A 16,311-nucleotide genomic window follows, 5' to 3' on the forward strand; every position below is an offset into this window, starting at 1 on the left:
TGGTATTCAGGGAACAAGATAACAATGGGGGGTTCTATAGTCTCTGCTGTGGGTTGCACCCTGCGGGGTCCGGAAAAAGGGATTACTCTGACATTCCAAGGGTATGTTATCTTAGAGGCAAAAAGACAATAGACAGGTTCACTTAAGGTAAAGATTGACGTTTGTCAAGGAAGCTACAGGCCAAGGATGTGACTACCGGCCATGGCTTGTTTTTAGTTAGGAATTGTTATGTTCAGACCATCCTATGTGGTTAATTTCGGTCTCTGAGTTTGTAGGGCCTGTCATGCTGGCCTCCCCTGAGCTTGTCAGGTTTAGTATGTGGCCCCTTTTTTATCCACAGATATTATAAAAGATACAGATGCACAGCCAGATGAAGAGGTACATCGGACCATGTGTGAAAGAGTTCCAAACAAAGGAGCTTCTGACCCCGTGGACTTGGGGTGTGTTATCTTCCTGCCACAGGGATGTGTTAACTAACCTGGAAGCTGTCCCAACTCTGTTGTTTAGGGCTTTTATGGAGGTGCCATTACAGCAGGCATGACCCATGGCCACTGATGATTCACTCAATCTCCCACCCCTCTCCCCTCTCCAGAGGCCGAGTTCTAACCTAATCACCATTTGTTCCTGAAAGTTCTAACCTAATCACCATTTGTTCCTCTGGCCCACCGTGGAGCTATCTAGACTCTCCCCACCCTCACCTGTCAGCTCATTCACACACAAAATGACACTCTTACTACTCCAGAGATTCCAAGGGTCTTGGTCTTAGAAGTTCTTCTGTCTGAGACCAAATATTAGAACAAAAGATGCTCCCATCACCTCTATCGCTCTAGGAATTACAAGGATTTTTAGTAGCTCTTGTGCCAGGAAAAAGCGATAAAGATCAAATGTATATATAGACAGTCCCCAAATTACGGTGTTTCATCTTAGGATTTTCCCACTTCACAATGTTGTGAAAGCTGTAAGAATTCAGTAGGAGGGCTAGGTTAAACTATGATGTGTGGTAGCTTAGGTGTATTAAATGCATTTTCAATTTATGATATTTTCAACTTAATGATGGGTCCCTTGGGATGTAACCCCACAAGTTAAGGAGCATCTGTATTTCTTACATCACAATATCACAGCCTGGAATTGTAGTACCTCTGGGAATATGTGCTATGGGGGACTTAACAATAGTTAAAAAAAAAAAAAAAAAAAAAAAGCTTGTGATAGTGGGGCTGTGGTAATCATGTAACAGTTAGTCCCTACCCTAGTAGTGTGGTCTGGGTCCCAAAAGTTTTGTTCTCAGATTGGTTACATTCTAACTAGCATTCCATTTAGTGTTTCAATTTCTATTTCAAAAGAGAAAAGAGAGTTTCCCTTCTTAGTGATGTACTTCACTTTAAAAAAATATCTTTCTTTAATTTCCCTATAGTCCAATTTGTTTTAGAGTTGGTGTTGAAATTAACCACTTTAGTTGCAGAGTGAGTGGTTATTTCAAATGCAGGCTTCTATTACTCCATGCCTAAATGTCTTCTCAATGTTGTGCACCCCTTTTCTACCTTATTGAATATAAAAAGTATTTTAAAAACATAGTCATCTGCTTCTTTATATGAAGGCCCTAAGAAGGGCCTATAATTGACATGAAAAGAATAGGTTGGGACAGGGGCAGGGGTGTGGGCAGGGTTATTCAAATATTGAGTTACTTGTAGCCAGGGAATAAAGGAAAACTTTATGTTCAGGAAGGACAAATTGAAATCAAAGATCACAACTTCTCATTATGTGTCTTTATGATTGTATTGTTGGAAAGCTCTGGTAGCATTTAGCCATTTTGGATGCTTATGTCCAATTTATTTTAGTACCAGATACTTTTCCGATGGTGCATTTATTTCTCTTCTCCTAAGAGAGGGCCTTAGTTGCATTTCCTTTACTCTTTCTGGCTTTTACCCCTCTCACATTCCTCACCCTTCCATAAGACAAGGCTCTTCTTTAGCTGCCCATGTCCCTCCTGCAGGATTTGTAATAACAAATAATATTATTCCAACATCAGTTCTTCAAATAACAGCTGCCAAGTCAGTCCCTTTGGTTGGGATCTACTTTCATCTCAGCTGCACTCTGACCGCACTCAATTCCTTAGTCAGCCATCATCCTTTTTTTTTCAAATGGCTAAACTGCTCCAGGCTGATGGGTATTGTGAGAGCAGAGCCGGGATGTTTTTTCGTTTTTTCCCCTGGGTCTTTGGAATAATGCCCTGGGCTTTGGCAGAATTGCTGGGTCTGCTGGACAGAGACAGTTTCCTGAGTTTCTAAGTATCCTCCCGTCTTTGCTCTGTCTTTGGAAATCCTTTATACATGGTGGGGGTGGGCGGAGTGACTAACGTGCTTTTCTTATCGCCAAGATTAAGTAATCCTCATCTGTTAGGAAATACGTGCCATGGATTTTTGCAATAGTGAGTTGGAAAGAATTTCTCTTGGCCCTCTGCATTTCAGGGCCCCACCCATCTGCCTGCTGGAGTGGGACGTACTGAGGACTGTGGCCTCACATGGTCCTTCTTAGCCTCTGGACTGTTGAACTCCTTTTTTTTTCTCTTTGCTTTGTCTCAGCTTCTTTTAAAGCAGGGGTGTCCAAACTTTTTTCAACGTTTTTTACCAAGGGCCATATGTGCTAAAATACACAAACAGCCGCGCCACTCACTCGAGGTGAAGTACGTATTGCCTCACCTGGTTTATTTAAGTAAACTAAATATATTTTTGGAATTTGCTGCGGGCCAATTAACAATGGATTGCGGGCCGCAGTTGGGACACCCATGTCTTAAAGGCTCAATTCTTTTTGACAAATTATATACTTTGCATCCCTATAGTAAATGTTAAGTTTTATATTTATCAATATACATTGTAGGATCTGAGGCTCTGTAGCCACCTTCTGCCCTTTTTCTCTACAGTTGCTTTTCTTTCCTCCCCTTACCCCAGATTTAGTACTTTGCTTTATTTTGGTTGAATAGTTATATAAGTTTTTGTTTCTCTTCCTGCATCTTGATAAGGTATTGTTTAAATTCCTTTTCACTTTTATGCCTTTATCTTCACATGCTACTTTTGTTGAATTGTGTCTAAGAAGGGAAATATTTGGGTTTGATATAGTTCATCCGCTCATTTATCAAACAAGTGCCTACTGTACGCAGGCAGGTCCTTGACAAATAACACAAGGCCCCTGCCACATGGCTTGAAGTGCAAACAGACTCTCAGACAAGGAAACATAATAAACAAATGGTACATGAATTTTAGCAGAGGTAGGTGCACAGTGGATGGGAAGTAATTCTTTCGGGGGAGTTGAGAAAAGCTGTCATTTGAGCTGTCTTGAGTGAACAGGAGCTTATGAGGCAGAGTGGCAGAACAGGAAGGGCAAAACACAGGGAATGGCACGAACAAAGATGGAGAGGCCTGACAAAGCCAAGTGTGTTGTGAGCTTGGCAGGTGTTTGATGGCTGATGTGGCTGGAGGGTGGTCCTGTGGCAGGTGTGGTGGACGATAAACTGGGAGGTAAGTTGTTAGCTTCTTGATCTCCCATGCAGAAGGGATTGGCTTTATCTGTCTGGGGCCATGGGGGCTGAGTGAGATACTGGATTCCTGGGGGGGTTATGTTGGGCCATCTCAAAGAGAGCTCTGACCCCACAACTCTCAACTTTGAGCTTTCATGGCGGGGATGAAGTCTGTGCAGAACCCGTTTGGCACTTATCTGCATGCCCGGGGCACCTTGGACTTCTTATCATCATCCAGCACTGGCCTGAACTCCAACCTCTACCCACTTGCTTGCCCCCCTCTAGGAAGTGGCTTTCCAAGGATGGGGGGAGGTGTGGGCTTTGAGATGAGGAAGGAGATGGCAGAGGATGAGCCTTTCACACCCTTGGCTCTCTTTTGGCATCCATTCTCATCTGTTTCTTTAGATCTTGGCTTCTGCCTTCTTCCAAATACACAGCCATCTTGGCTTCCAGCCCAGGTGGGAGACAGAGAAAGAACTTCCTTCCTTCAGCTCCTCTCTGAAAATAGCCCAGCGGCATTGCTCAGGAACAACAAGCTCCTGAGATTTTGGCACCTCATGGTGTTGACGTCCGGCAGTCCGTGCTGTGAACCTTGTCTCTGGCCCACTTACCCTCAATTCAAGGATCTCTGTGGAGGGAAGCTGGGTGGTCTTCCAGGCCTCTGCAGTACCAGCTGGCTCCAGGACCTAGCATAGTGAAGTGCTGGGGAGGTAGGGGGACCCTGGCGGCCTGGGGAGACGGGAATAATCTGTGGGAGCACCTGCAAGGTGGGGAAAGAGTCTAACCACGGCATCTTCTGATGTGTTGTACGACAAAGGTGGATGCCTCTATCTGAGGCCAAGTCCAGGAATGTTTGTGCTACAGCCCATTGGTTGTCTATCAGTCTCAGGGATGTGGAATTCCTAGCTGCCCGACATCCTGGCGCCAGAAACTGGGGGTGGGGTAGGGTAAGACCGGGAGTGTCAGCGACTCTCCTGCCCAAACAGATTCATCGTAAAACATTATGGGGAAGACTGGATTAGAGTTAATTCAATCAAGTTAAAGCAAAGTATTGTAGTGGGAGTTCCATAAATACTTGCAGTCTAAATTCAAGATGAGTCTTGAGGGACGAGTGGGGGTAAGCCCTGCGCGGAAGGGGAGGTCTGGTGCCAAGTCCCAGAGGCCTGAGAAGACAAGCCCGGGTGGGGAAAGGGCGGAAATTGAGTTTGGCTGGCTGTGCGCCGCAAGTGGCCTTGCGAAGTTGGGAAGACCAGGTAGGCGGTGGCCTGAGTGCTGGGCCAAATGGAGTATAGTGTCCGAGGTAGTCACCAGCCTTCAGAGTGGGCGAAGAGGGGCCTCGTGACCCCTGCAGTGCTGGACGTCCCCTCTCCGCCCACTTTCCAGTGGCCAGAGGGACCAGAAGGAAACTGGGGCGGGACAAACCGCAGAGCCCACCCATCCAAAGGTGGCTCGGTGCTCAGCCTTTTTAGCGTCCGGCTCGAAGGAACCTTAGGGGTCGAGGGGTTCGAGAGGAGGAATTAGTCCACACAGCAGTCGGAAGCCTGTTCCAGACGCAATCCCCCTTCTGCCGCCCACCCGAGCGGTCCCACAAAGAGCAATCCCCGACGTTCCCCTTTAAGGGGCGGGCCGGGGCGGGGCTCCCCGCTAGTTCCCCGAGGTCGCTCCTCCCCCGCGGAGCAGCCTGAGTGACGCAAGCCAGGGAGATCGGCCAGAGGTCCGGAGGTCCGGAAAGTTGTCCAGCCATTACCTGACCGCAGACTGCGTCGTGTCGCCGGTCCCGCAGGCACCATGAGCCAGGACACTGAGGTGGACATGAAGGAAGTGGAGCTGAACGAGCTCGAACCCGAGAAGCAGCCGATGAACGCGGCATCGGGGGCGGCCGTGGCCCCGGTCATGGCGGGCGGTGCCGAAAAGAACGGTCTGGTGAAGAACAAGGTGGCCGACGACGAGGCGGAGGTAGCCGCCAAGTTCACGGGCCTGTCTAAAGAGGAGCTGCTGAAGGTGGCGAGCAGCCCCGGCTGGGTGCGCACCCGCTGGGCGCTGCTGCTGCTCTTCTGGCTCGGCTGGCTCGGCATGCTGGCGGGTGCCGTGGTCATCATCGTGCGGGCGCCGCGCTGCCGGGAGCTGCCGGCGCAGAGCTGGTGGCACAAGGGCGCCCTCTATCGCATCGGCGACCTTCAGGCCTTCCTGGGCCGCGACGCGGGCAACCTGGCTGGTGAGCGTGATGTAACCCCCACACCCCACGCCCCGCTTCGTGTTCCCTGGTTTAACTGGTCACCGACCCTGATCCCGTCCCCAGATGGACTCGGACGGTACCCCCCTCACCCCCTACCCCAGTATGGCGCCCGCTCTCTGGGACGTAGGTCCTCCTTCCCTTTCTTTGAGGGAACCCCCCCCACCCCCCCTCCCTTTGAATTAGCAGCTCCGAGTCTGGTGATCCAGCCTTACCCCCAACACAGCCCCAGGGAGAGGAGCCAATAGGCGAGATCAGGGGCCTCTCAGACTGGCTTCACTTTAACCGCTTCCGCATTTCAGGCCTCAACGAGCGAGTAGATTATCTGAGCAGCCTGAAGGTGAAGGGCTTTGTCCTGGGCCCAATTCACAAGAACCTGAAGGATGACGTCAGTGGGACCAACTTGGAACAGATCGACCCCACTCTTGGCTCCAAGGAAGATTTTGACAGTCTCCTGCAGTCGGCCAGGAAAAAGAGTGGGTGTCCTGGCGTTGAGGTTGGCAAGGAAGCAGCTTCTTGGAAGGGCTTGGCCTTCTGGCCAGAGGAAAGGCAGGCTAGGGTTTTTATCTGCTTTACTCCTGACTGACTGAGTGTGCCTAGGGCAGGCACAAAGGAGGTTTGTTAGGTTGCAGCCTAAAATGGATTTGTCAAGTGCTTTAGAGACCTTCTACTTGGCTGTGCAAGCATTTCACTTCTGGGCTCCCACGTCCTTGTTTACAGAATGTAGGCTTTTACTAAATCAGTGGTTTTTAAACTTGAAAAGAGTGGATCCTTTTGAAAACAAACAAACAAACACATAAAATCTTGTCTCACTTTAAAAGGGTTCACTTTGGGGGTGGGAGCCCAGGGCCCCGCAGCTCAGCCTTCTCTACAACCTTCTCTACAACCTTCCCTAAGATGTTAAGGCCTCTCCTAGCTCCTATCTCTGTTTCAATAGAATGAGTTTTGCCAGGGTTCAAATCTAAGCTTTTGTACCAAGTAGTACAAAAGATACGCTTTACAGACTTGTATTTGTTGATTTCCTCCTTTCGCTTCACCCCAAAGTCTTTCTCACGACTGCTTCCTCATCCTTCTAGGCATCCGGGTCATTCTGGACCTCACTCCCAACTACAGGGGCCAGGACTCATGGTTCCACCCCTCTCAGATTGACACTGTGACCACCAAGGTGAAGGTGAGTGTGCTGGGTCTGTGCTGGTCCTTTCACAGCAAGCCCTGTCAACCTAGCCCGCATTCAGCTGCGGGGCTCTTGTTCCTTGCAGGCCTGCTCCTCCCACGTTAGGCCAGCAGTGCACCCCTGTTTTTGCTTGTTCCTTTTATGACCTCTCATTTTTCTCATTTCCTTGACTTTGATGGTGAGTGTGCCAGGAAGGGAGCTTCTCAGATATCAATCTGGGCTTGATTTTCCTTCTTTGTGGGAGAGGAAACCCTTTCTCAGTGGGTATCCTGTCCTGACCGGTTTCCCAGTTCTCGTTTGATGTGTTTTGGAATGGAGCCCAGTCTGAAATTTTAAACACTGGGGTCTTTCTATGTGTCTGGGACTTTGCCAAGTATTTTGTATCCGTTCTTGAATCCGCTGCGTACCCTCATACATACCTTCACATACGTACCCAAGCAAGGTCCCTGTCACTGTCCCCTTCTGTAAATGAGGGTTCTAAGGTTCAAAGGGCTCAGTGGGTCTGGGATTTGAGGTCCCAGGTAATCTTATTTCTCTACTTCCGCCTTCCCTGATGGTATTGGCTCAAACTTAATACCCAGCGGGCCGGGAGTGGGGCTTTGAATGTCACCCTAGCTCCTAATGCCTGGCTTCTAGGACACTGGGCAGTGTGGCACAGGTAGAACAAAAATGGAGGCAGACGCTGACACTTTGCTTGCTCTTGATTCCCTGATTCTGAAGTAAAATTCCATATTCCCAGCATTTCCAGAGGACCCTTGGGGTCTTCTAGTTCACCAGCAAATTGCTGGGAGACTCTTTAAAAGTTATTGATAAAGGAAGTTTTCAGATGTTAATGGCGTGAGGAGTGGTAGCCTCAGAGGAAAAGGGAGAGGAGAGGAGAGAGCACATGGAACAGAGAGAAAAAGGGAAAATTGGGGCCAGTGGGAGTGGGGTTCCGTGTTCTATGCCCCAGGAATGCCAGGGCTTCAGGCCTGGGCCTGTTCTGCAGAGCTTGCTATTTCGACTGTTCATCTAAACTGCCCTGGGGCTTTGCTTTGAAAATCGCTTTTTCACGCTTGGCTGTGCTCTGACTGACTTTTTACTCACCCTCCCCCAGCGTCAGGACACTGGGGAAGGAGTAAGCACACTTGTCTTGGGATCTTGACTAGCATTTTGAGTCCTGTCTCTGCTGCTCTTTGTGTGGCCTTGGACATGCCTGCTTGCTTCTCTGAGACTGTTTTCCTCATCTTTGAAATGGGTACACCAGCATTCCACACATGTGAAGTATTAAATGAAGTTATGTTTATGAACGCCTTCTCTTGGGCCATGTCTGTGGTTGTCAAAGGTGAAGCTGTGTGATTTGCCATGGGAGGAATAGAAAAGTGAAATGCTATAGCACTAGAAGTGAGTGATACGTTAGAATGAGAGGGGAGCAAGAGCTAAACCTTTATGATAGAAGTGGGAAAGTGAGACCACTCGAGGCTCTCTCATTCAAGTGACTCCCAAGGTCATGGGGAAGTGCATAGCAGGCAAGGTTTAGTGTGGGCTGCAATATTCGGAGCCTTTACATCAGAGTGTTAATATCTTTCCTCTTTCTTTTGCTCCCCCCCCCTTTCCCCTTTGTAGAATGCTCTGAGTTTTTGGCTGCAGGCTGGCGTGGATGGGTTCCAGGTTCGGGATGTAGAGAATCTGGCGGTAAGGTCCTTTTGCATGTGAGAGGCAGAGCCTGGGTGAGAAACTCATCAGGGCCTGGTAGTGTTCTCTGCCCCTTGACTCTGCTTTTTGTCTTCTAGAACGCATCTGCATTCTTGGCTGAGTGGCAGAATATCACCAAGAACTTCAGTGAAGATAGGTGAGTGCCACACCTCTTGTCCCCAGTGCCGCTCCATTGTGGGAACCCTTCAGTGGAGTGCTAGGCCCCTCGGGAAACGGGGAGCCCCTAGTCCAAAGAACCTCTTCACCTCCATTCTTCCTTCCTTGTCCTGTACCAACCTTGACCCCTGCTTTGCTCTCTGCAGGCTCTTGATTGCAGGGACTGAGTCCGCCAACATTCAGCAGATCCTGAGCCTACTCGAATTCGCCAAGGACCTGTTGGTGACTAGCTCATATCTGTCAGACCCCAATTTAACTGGGGAGCGTGTGAAATTCCTGGTCACCCAGTATTTGAACTTAACTGACAGTCGCTGGTGCAGCTGGAGTGTGAGTACCACAGTGGTGGGAGAGGGGGCAGGAGGTGTTTTGGAGGAAAGGGGTGTTGGGAGATGGGTGGGAGGCAGCTCACCTGTGTGCATTCCTGCAGTTGTCTCAGGCGAGGCTCCTGACTTCCTCGGTGCCGGCTTACCTCCTTCGACTCTACCAGCTGTTGCTCTTCACCCTGCCAGGAACCCCGGTTTTCAGCTATGGGGATGAGATTGGCCTGCAGGCAGCTGACCTCCTTGGACAGGTAGTGTGTGCTGCCTCCCCAGCACAGTGTGGGAGGTCGTGTCCCTCCACGATGGTTCTGCGGCTGTCGGCAGACAGACCTGAGCTGTAGGGTGGAACTGCATTTGATTTCTGGGCAGTCATCGAGTCAGTAGCTGTGTGGCCTTCGCATGGTATGTCACTTCTGTGAGTCCTAGTCAACTCTTCTGTGATACTGGCATTTCTTGTAGGTAGTTAGGATTAAGTGGTGGCTTACTTTGAGATGCAGTACCTGGTACCTGATAAGTGTTCAGTATGGTAGCCATCATTCCTTCCTTCCTTCATTGGACAGTGGGTACTCTGTGCCCTCCAGGAACTCTTACTTTGGTGGGGGGGCCAGATGAGTAAGAGGACACAGCAGCATGCTGTCATAGGGGTAAGACCATGAAGGCTCTTGCTTAGCTTTAGCCACAGGCGTGGAGGCTGACACCTGAGCTGCTGTTTACAGAACCAGTCATTTATTCATTCGCAGGGGTTTATAGAGTAATTCCTAGGTGCCATGCATGGAGATACAGCAGTGCACAAAAGGACGAGATGGTGAAATTAGATAATCAGCTGATGAAATAAAGTGCTGGGTGCCAATGAGTGCTATGCAAAAGAAAGCAGGGTAAGGGGCCGGGAGGTATATTTTATATTGAGTGGCCACAGAAAACCTGACGAGACAACTGAGCAGAGAGGGAGGTGAGGGAACTAGCTTGTGGCTGTCCTGTAGGCTGGGGACTGTATGCAAGCACCTGGCACAGGAGCCTGTCTTGCTCATCCAGCAGAAGTGAGGCATGAGTGCGGGAGGGTATGTGTGACCCGGGGTGGGAACAGGAGGGACAGTGGGCCTAAGGCCTTTTCCAAGTCCTGTTTCCCCTGCCTTTCAGCCCATGAAGGCCCCTTTCATGCTATGGGATGAATCCAGCTTCAATACCTCAGGAGCTATAAGCTCCAACATGTCAGTGAAGGTAAGGGTTTTAAGTGAGCAGGGCCTGGCCGGCAGAGGGTGGCCAGGGGGCTTGCAGTTTACACCCAGGGGAGTTCCTCATCCCTGCCTGCTACGTCTCAATCATTTGCAGGACCAGAGTGAAGACCCTGGCTCCGTCCTTACGCTGTTCCGGCGGCTGAGCGACCATCGGGGCAAGGAGCGGTCCCTGCTGCACGGAGACTTCCATGCACTGTCCTCGGGGCCCAGCCTCTTCTCCTACATCCGTCAGTGGGACCAGAACGAGCGTTTCCTGGTAGTGCTCAACTTTGGGGATTTGGGACAACCTGCCAGACTGGGGGCCTCCAGCCTGCCCGCCAGTGCCAGCCTGCCATCCAGGGTTGACCTGCTGCTCAGCACCCAGACAGGCCGTGAGGAGGGTGCCTCGCTAGAGCTGGAGCACCTGAAACTGGAGCCCCACGAGGGGCTGCTGCTCCGCTTCCCCTACGTGCCCTGACCCTGACCCTGACCCTGACCGGGACCCACTACCCTTCTCTGCCCCTCCCTAGGCCCTTGGCATTTTGTTTTCCCTCGCTCTCTTTTTTTTTACTGTCATAGATTACATATGAACCCCAAATAGGGTGTTTTCTGGCTTCAAATAAAAGACACTCCTACAAGAAGGTGAGGTCTTGCCTTCCCTCCACAGCTCTGTCTTGGCAGTGATTTCTCGCCCAATCTTCCCCTCTCCTCACCTGGACCTGCCCCACAGTGGTCAGGGCCTGAGGTCCATACATCTGCTCCAGCCCAGAGAGGAAGGGGCTTGCCAAGCTCATAGCAGCATGGAGGTGTCGGGGCTGGGGCCAGCGCCCATGTCCCCTCCCCAGCTGAGCCGCTGCTCTCCTGGAGGTCTGGGGTCTTGCTGCTGACTCTTTCCTCCTCAGTAGTGGGCTCCAGCCAGTGGTGGTCAGTGTTGCCTTTTTTGCAGACTTAGCCTTTCAGGGAGGTAGAGTGGGAGTGGGGTGACCTGTTTTCTAAGAGTACTTCTAAAGGATACTAGAGGTCATGCATTCAACGGGAATTAATTGTGCACTCAGTATGACCAGGAAATGTTCTAGGTCCTGGGGTCACAGGAGGGAACAAGGTTCAAAAATCCCTGTCTCCTTGAAGCTTAGATTCTAGTGAGAAGACGGATTAAAAATAAGATGAATAAACTTTAGAGTGTGGTGGATTTAGTGATAGTGTTCAAAGAGGAAAAATTAAAGCAGGAAAAGAGGTGGGTGTCTGGGGGTGGAGTTTGCTGTGGGAGCTAGCAGAGGCCTCACCAAGGTGACATTTGAGTAAAAGGCCTGAAATGAGGGAGTTAACTTGGCTGATATCTGGGGAAGGAGCTTTCCAGTGCCTTGGGGTGGGAGCATGCCTGACTTGTCAGGATGGCAAGTGTGAGGGGGGAGAGGGCAGGGGATGAGGTCTAGTTGGCAAAGGGGTGGGCAGATGAAGGCCCTAGTCGAATGGTCACAGTTTGTAAGTGGGCGCTGAGTTTGGCAAACCGCAGTTAGAGGGTGCAGTCCTCAGAAGACTGCCCTCCCTCCAGATTCCAGCTGCAAGTTCAGGGTCCCCATGACTATCCTCAGTGGGTAGTCGCTAGAACACCTCACAGCTCAGGAAAGCACTGAGATGATAGTTTTACAGCAAAAGGATACACGTTAGGACGAAGCGACCAAAGAACAGATGCATAGGGCAGAATGCAAACCTGAAGCGTGTGAGTGATGGTCCTTTCCCAGTGGAGTCCTGGACACGAGACCTGGTGTGTAACACAGGCAGCCAGGCAGGGAAGCTCCCCTGAGCCTTGGGTGTCAGCATTTCTTGGGGCCTAACCACATACTGCCCACGTGGCTGACCTTGAATTCCCCAGCCTCTCTCAGAGGTTCAGGCTGATACCTTCATTCAGTTCCTCTAGAGATAGCGTGTCCCACAGCCCTCATCATAAATCACATTGTGTGACTGATGTCTGAAGTCCCTGTACTGACAAAGACACTCCTGCCAGTCAGGACTTTCCAAGGGCCTGGAGATCACCTCCCAATAGCTGAGTGCAAAGGCCAGCCTCCCAGCTGAGATGAATTCTTCCTGTACACACGGTCTGAGGGAGTGGCAAGGGAGTTGGAGGGTTTTGAGCAGAGTGCTGTGGTCCCATTTGGGCTTTAACTGGCTCCCTGGCTGTTCCACTGGCAGGGAGGCTGGTTAGGAAGTTGCTGCTGCTACTTAGAAGACCTACTACGGTGGTAGCTGTGGGGGTGCTGACGAGTGTCTGGGTCCTTAAGGGCTGTGACCCTTAAGTTTGGTTAAGTTTGGCTCCCATAGATTTCTTCTGAAAGAGAACACTGGTTTCTGTGGGATGGATGGTGCTTGGGGTGCACTGTGCCTCTAAGGGCGTCCTGTAGGGGACAGATCAGATAGGAGACTAGGTATCCCAAGTTAAGGCCCAGTCCTTGTGTGCTCACTTGGGTTTGCCTGGCTCTGCATCTGTGATTGAGGGTGATGAGGGAAGGCGCATACTCGGTGTGTGCTCAGCTGATCCAGGACAATTCCGCACAAGCCAGCCCGCCAGCCAACTGGACCTCAGCCCCGCTCTGCCTGGGATTTTCCTTCTCCCTCCTGATAGCTCCTCCCCATCTGGGCTTTTGTCTAATCCAGACCCCTCTTCCTGAGGCTCCCCACCTCTTCCCTTCTCAGGTCCTTTCCCAGGGTTCCAGCTGCAGCCCTCCCTTCTCTTCCTCTGCCTCTTGGCCTCCCCTCCGACCCACCGTTTGTATCATGGTGTCACCACAGAGGAGGCTCATCGTTGATGCGTGCTTTGCAATTTACTGTGGACTTTCACTTTTTTTAAAAAAAATTGTAAGATGTACATAACAAAATTTACCATTTTAAACATTTTTAGGTGTACAGTTCAGTGGCGTTAAGTATCTCATGTGCACCCATCACCACCATCCACCTCCAGAAGTTTTTCATGATGCCAAACAGGCTGTCCCCATTAAACTAACTTCCCACTGAATTTGTTCTTAAAACAGAAAATAAATAAGCCAGAAATTCAACGAAGATTTTCAGCAATGCTGGGAGGGGTGGTGGTGGTGCCCTGACCTGTGAGAACAGGTGAGAACATCACCTTGCAAGGCCTCTGAGATTCGTAAGAGCTGTACCATAGCTGTGTGTCCCTCACTTCCCACGATAAAGAAGGAAGGAAACCAAGCCAGATGCAGCCACAGGAGCTGTCTCCGTAGCCACCCAACTACTCTGTGAAGGAGGGATTCTCACCCCGGCGTCACAGATGAGTTAAATGGCCAGAATACTTCTCCACAAGGCAGTCTGGGCTGAGGCCGGACTCGCCTGAAGCAGGGGTGCAGAGGGTAGGAGGCCCCCCCACAGCAAAGGCACCCCTGCTATTCCTTAATCACAACATCTTTTGAGTTACTGCTCTGTTCCTGGTACCATCCTCAACCTTCTGGATTCTGGGTAACCGAGACCCTACCCTCACATGGTTTCCAGTCCCCAAAGGCCTAAATGGTGGAGTTCTAAGCACTGAAGTCCGTCCCTTAAGGGTTAAGGACACTTTTAAATGAGATCATTGGTTTCATGAGAATTTTTTTTCCTTTTAAGTCATGTGACACCTATAAGGACTGTGGGAACCGTGTTTATAGAGGAGGCGGAGGACCCAGAGATGTAAAAGGACCCTCCTGGACACCAGTGGAGCTGCCATTGGACCCAGGCCTTAGCTCCGTGGTCAATTCCCTGTGCCCCCAGACTGAGTCCCCAGGGCCCCTGGCGAATGACCTGCGGGTGGGTTGGGGGAGGGACTGACATTCAGTCTGAGTCATTCTTCCGGGGCCAGTCAATGTGCTACAGTGTTGGGGACAGAATGGGGAATAAAATACTGCCCTGCAGTTCTGGGCTTTACTGATTGGGAGTGGAAACAGATGTCCGAATAATTGCAGCCCTGAGATCAAGGCTGTGGGGAGCAGCAGGGAGCCAGACCCTGTGGAGGTCAGAGGAAGTGTTTAGAAGAGATCTCGAAAGCTTGGAGCTTTCGCTTGAACTGAGGGTGAGGCACCAGTAGGCATTCATGTGACACACTGAAGGATGTGGCCCCGAGGGAAAGGGGACATTATGTACACTCATTCAGTTGAGACAGCATGGTGCATGTGAGGGACCATAAAACACGGTTTTGGACAATTTGGGAAGAGAGCTGAGAGCCAAACAGGCTGTAGAATAAAAGGCTGAAACAAGCCATGCTTGTAGCTCCCCTTTGCCCCTCATGTGGTCCCCAACCTGGTTATGCAGAATCCTCTGGAAAAATCTCTTCTGTCCAACAGCCACTAAATCAGAATCTCCAAGGGGGTGAGCCTGAGTGTCATGCAGGGAAGCCTGCGGGGTCTCTGCTCCCGCTCCCCACATAACGCAGGATATGGTGAGGCCAAAAAGGAACACCCACGGAGCCATAGGTAGGGGAGTCATACCACTACGGTCTCACTGGAGGCTGGGTTCACTGGACGTGCGACCTGCTGTCCCTTTTGTCTGCAACCCACCGACGACTCTCTTTCACTCTCCTCCACTCTCCTCCGTAGCCGCAGCAGTTATATTAGCGGCTAATTGGCTAACTGGCTACAGCTGACGGCCATCTACTACCCGAGCCAGCACCCCTCCACGTGAGGCCGAGAGCCTGTAAACTACTTTCTGGGGCTCTGTCCCCACACTGGGAGTCTATTTTTAACCAACTTTCTGAAATGATTCTCATAGCAGTTTGAGAATCACTACATCAAGTTTCTCAAATTTGTTTTGTTATGCCAGAAGACAATGATTAGAAAAAATCCTGATTTGTCTCCTGGGTGTTCTATTTCAGAGGGCCTGGGGTGGGACACCAGAATCCATGTAAAAAGCTCAGATAAGCGTGAGAAAGGAACATTGTTCTCATTGGTGGGAAAACCACTGAAGTGTGCTTGGTAGGGAGTGACATGGCCAGGTTTGAGTTCCAGAAAGCTCCCTGTGGCTCTGCTGTTGTGGAGAAAGATGCTGAAGGTGGGCAGTACTAGGCACAAGAAGACAGGGAAGATGAGTCTGTGGGGCTGGACAGGAGGGGATGGTTTGGAGAGATGGTCCAAGAGAAGAAGTCCCGGGATTTCCTGACGGCCTGGGAGGGATGGACTGGATGTGATGGGGGGAGGGAGCTGTGCAGTGACTGGACTTTCTAGCTTGAGTGAGTGGGGGAGGCAGGAAGTGCATGTAAGAAGCAGCTGTGGGTGGCAAGTTGATTGGCTCTATGTAGATGTGCTGGGTTTAGGTGCTCTTGGACTTGCAGGTGGAAGTTTCCAGCAGGGGAAGATCTGCAGCTCAACAGAGGGGAAGATCTGGGAGCCCTAAGGGTACAGGTGGGGGTGCACACCGTGAGTGTGAATGATGCCCCGGTGAGTATGAGGGGTGAGAAGGGTGAGGCTGGAGCCCTGAGGACTGGCAACACTTATAGGACAGACAGTGGGAGCGGGACCCACGGGAGGGAGAGCAGAAGAGAATGGAGCCCTGGGGTGGGGTTGGGATGGGAAGGCAGAGGAAGAAGCCAGGTCAGTGTCAGCAGAGCTGTCCCAGCTGGCCTTCAGACTTGGTGACAAGGAGATCATTGGTGGTCTTCTCCAGAGCACTTCCAGAGCATGATGGAGAAATGGGTTTTTCTGATTGTAAGGGTGGGAGGGATTTGTACAAGTTTCTAGATCGTATCAGTTAGAGTCCCTGGTTTTCCTTTTTCCCCCCTTTTTCCGCCTCCCCTCCTCCACTCCAGTTCAAGCCGTTGTTTCTCAGTCTAGTTGTGTAGGACATAGCTGTCTGACCCATGCTGGTATTATGAGCCTTGTGCTCCCCAACGGCTGAGGCTGTCGGTCACCGGTCATCAATCGGCCTCTCACAGCAGCTCACTGGCAGCCCAGCTCCAGGGAGGGCTGTTGTTCACAATCTTAGCTGTAGAGGGCGCAGCTCACTGGCCCACGTGGGAATCAAACTGGTGGGAG

The 16,311-nt window shown here is 50.9% G+C and overlaps 1 protein-coding gene across 2 annotated transcripts; it reads left to right on the forward strand.

Moving 5' to 3' along the window:
• Nucleotides 1-2,558: 2,558 nt before the first annotated feature.
• Nucleotides 2,559-10,969, forward strand: SLC3A2 (solute carrier family 3 member 2). 2 transcript variants are annotated; one of them, XM_019713940.3, is made up of 9 exons: nucleotides 2,559-5,726; nucleotides 6,047-6,220; nucleotides 6,821-6,915; nucleotides 8,524-8,592; nucleotides 8,691-8,749; nucleotides 8,916-9,096; nucleotides 9,197-9,340; nucleotides 10,227-10,307; nucleotides 10,419-10,969. In XM_019713940.3, exons 1-9 carry the CDS (start codon nucleotides 5,300-5,302, stop codon nucleotides 10,779-10,781), a joined length of 1,593 nt encoding a protein of 530 aa, XP_019569499.2. In that variant the 5' UTR covers nucleotides 2,559-5,299; the 3' UTR covers nucleotides 10,782-10,969. The 2 variants fall into 2 exon arrangements, with proteins under 2 accessions (XP_019569499.2, XP_019569500.2); XM_019713941.3 differs by lacking the exon at nucleotides 10,227-10,307.
• Nucleotides 10,970-16,311: the final 5,342 nt, after the last annotated feature.

Source organism: Rhinolophus sinicus, chromosome 14, assembly GCF_057876585.1.
Source record: "Rhinolophus sinicus isolate RSI-liver-muscle chromosome 14, RSI-T2T, whole genome shotgun sequence".
Lineage (NCBI taxonomy): Eukaryota > Metazoa > Chordata > Mammalia > Chiroptera > Rhinolophidae > Rhinolophus > Rhinolophus sinicus.

Coding starts and splice junctions, on each gene's coding strand:
- SLC3A2 (XM_019713940.3), top strand. CDS start 5,300: ATGAGCCAGGACACTGAGGTGGACATGAAGGAAGTGGAGCTGAACGAG. Junction 8,593..8,690: donor GGGATGTAGAGAATCTGGCG/GTAAGGTCCTTT, acceptor TTTGTCTTCTAG/AACGCATCTGCATTCTTGGC. Junction 10,308..10,418: donor GCTCCAACATGTCAGTGAAG/GTAAGGGTTTTA, acceptor AATCATTTGCAG/GACCAGAGTGAAGACCCTGG.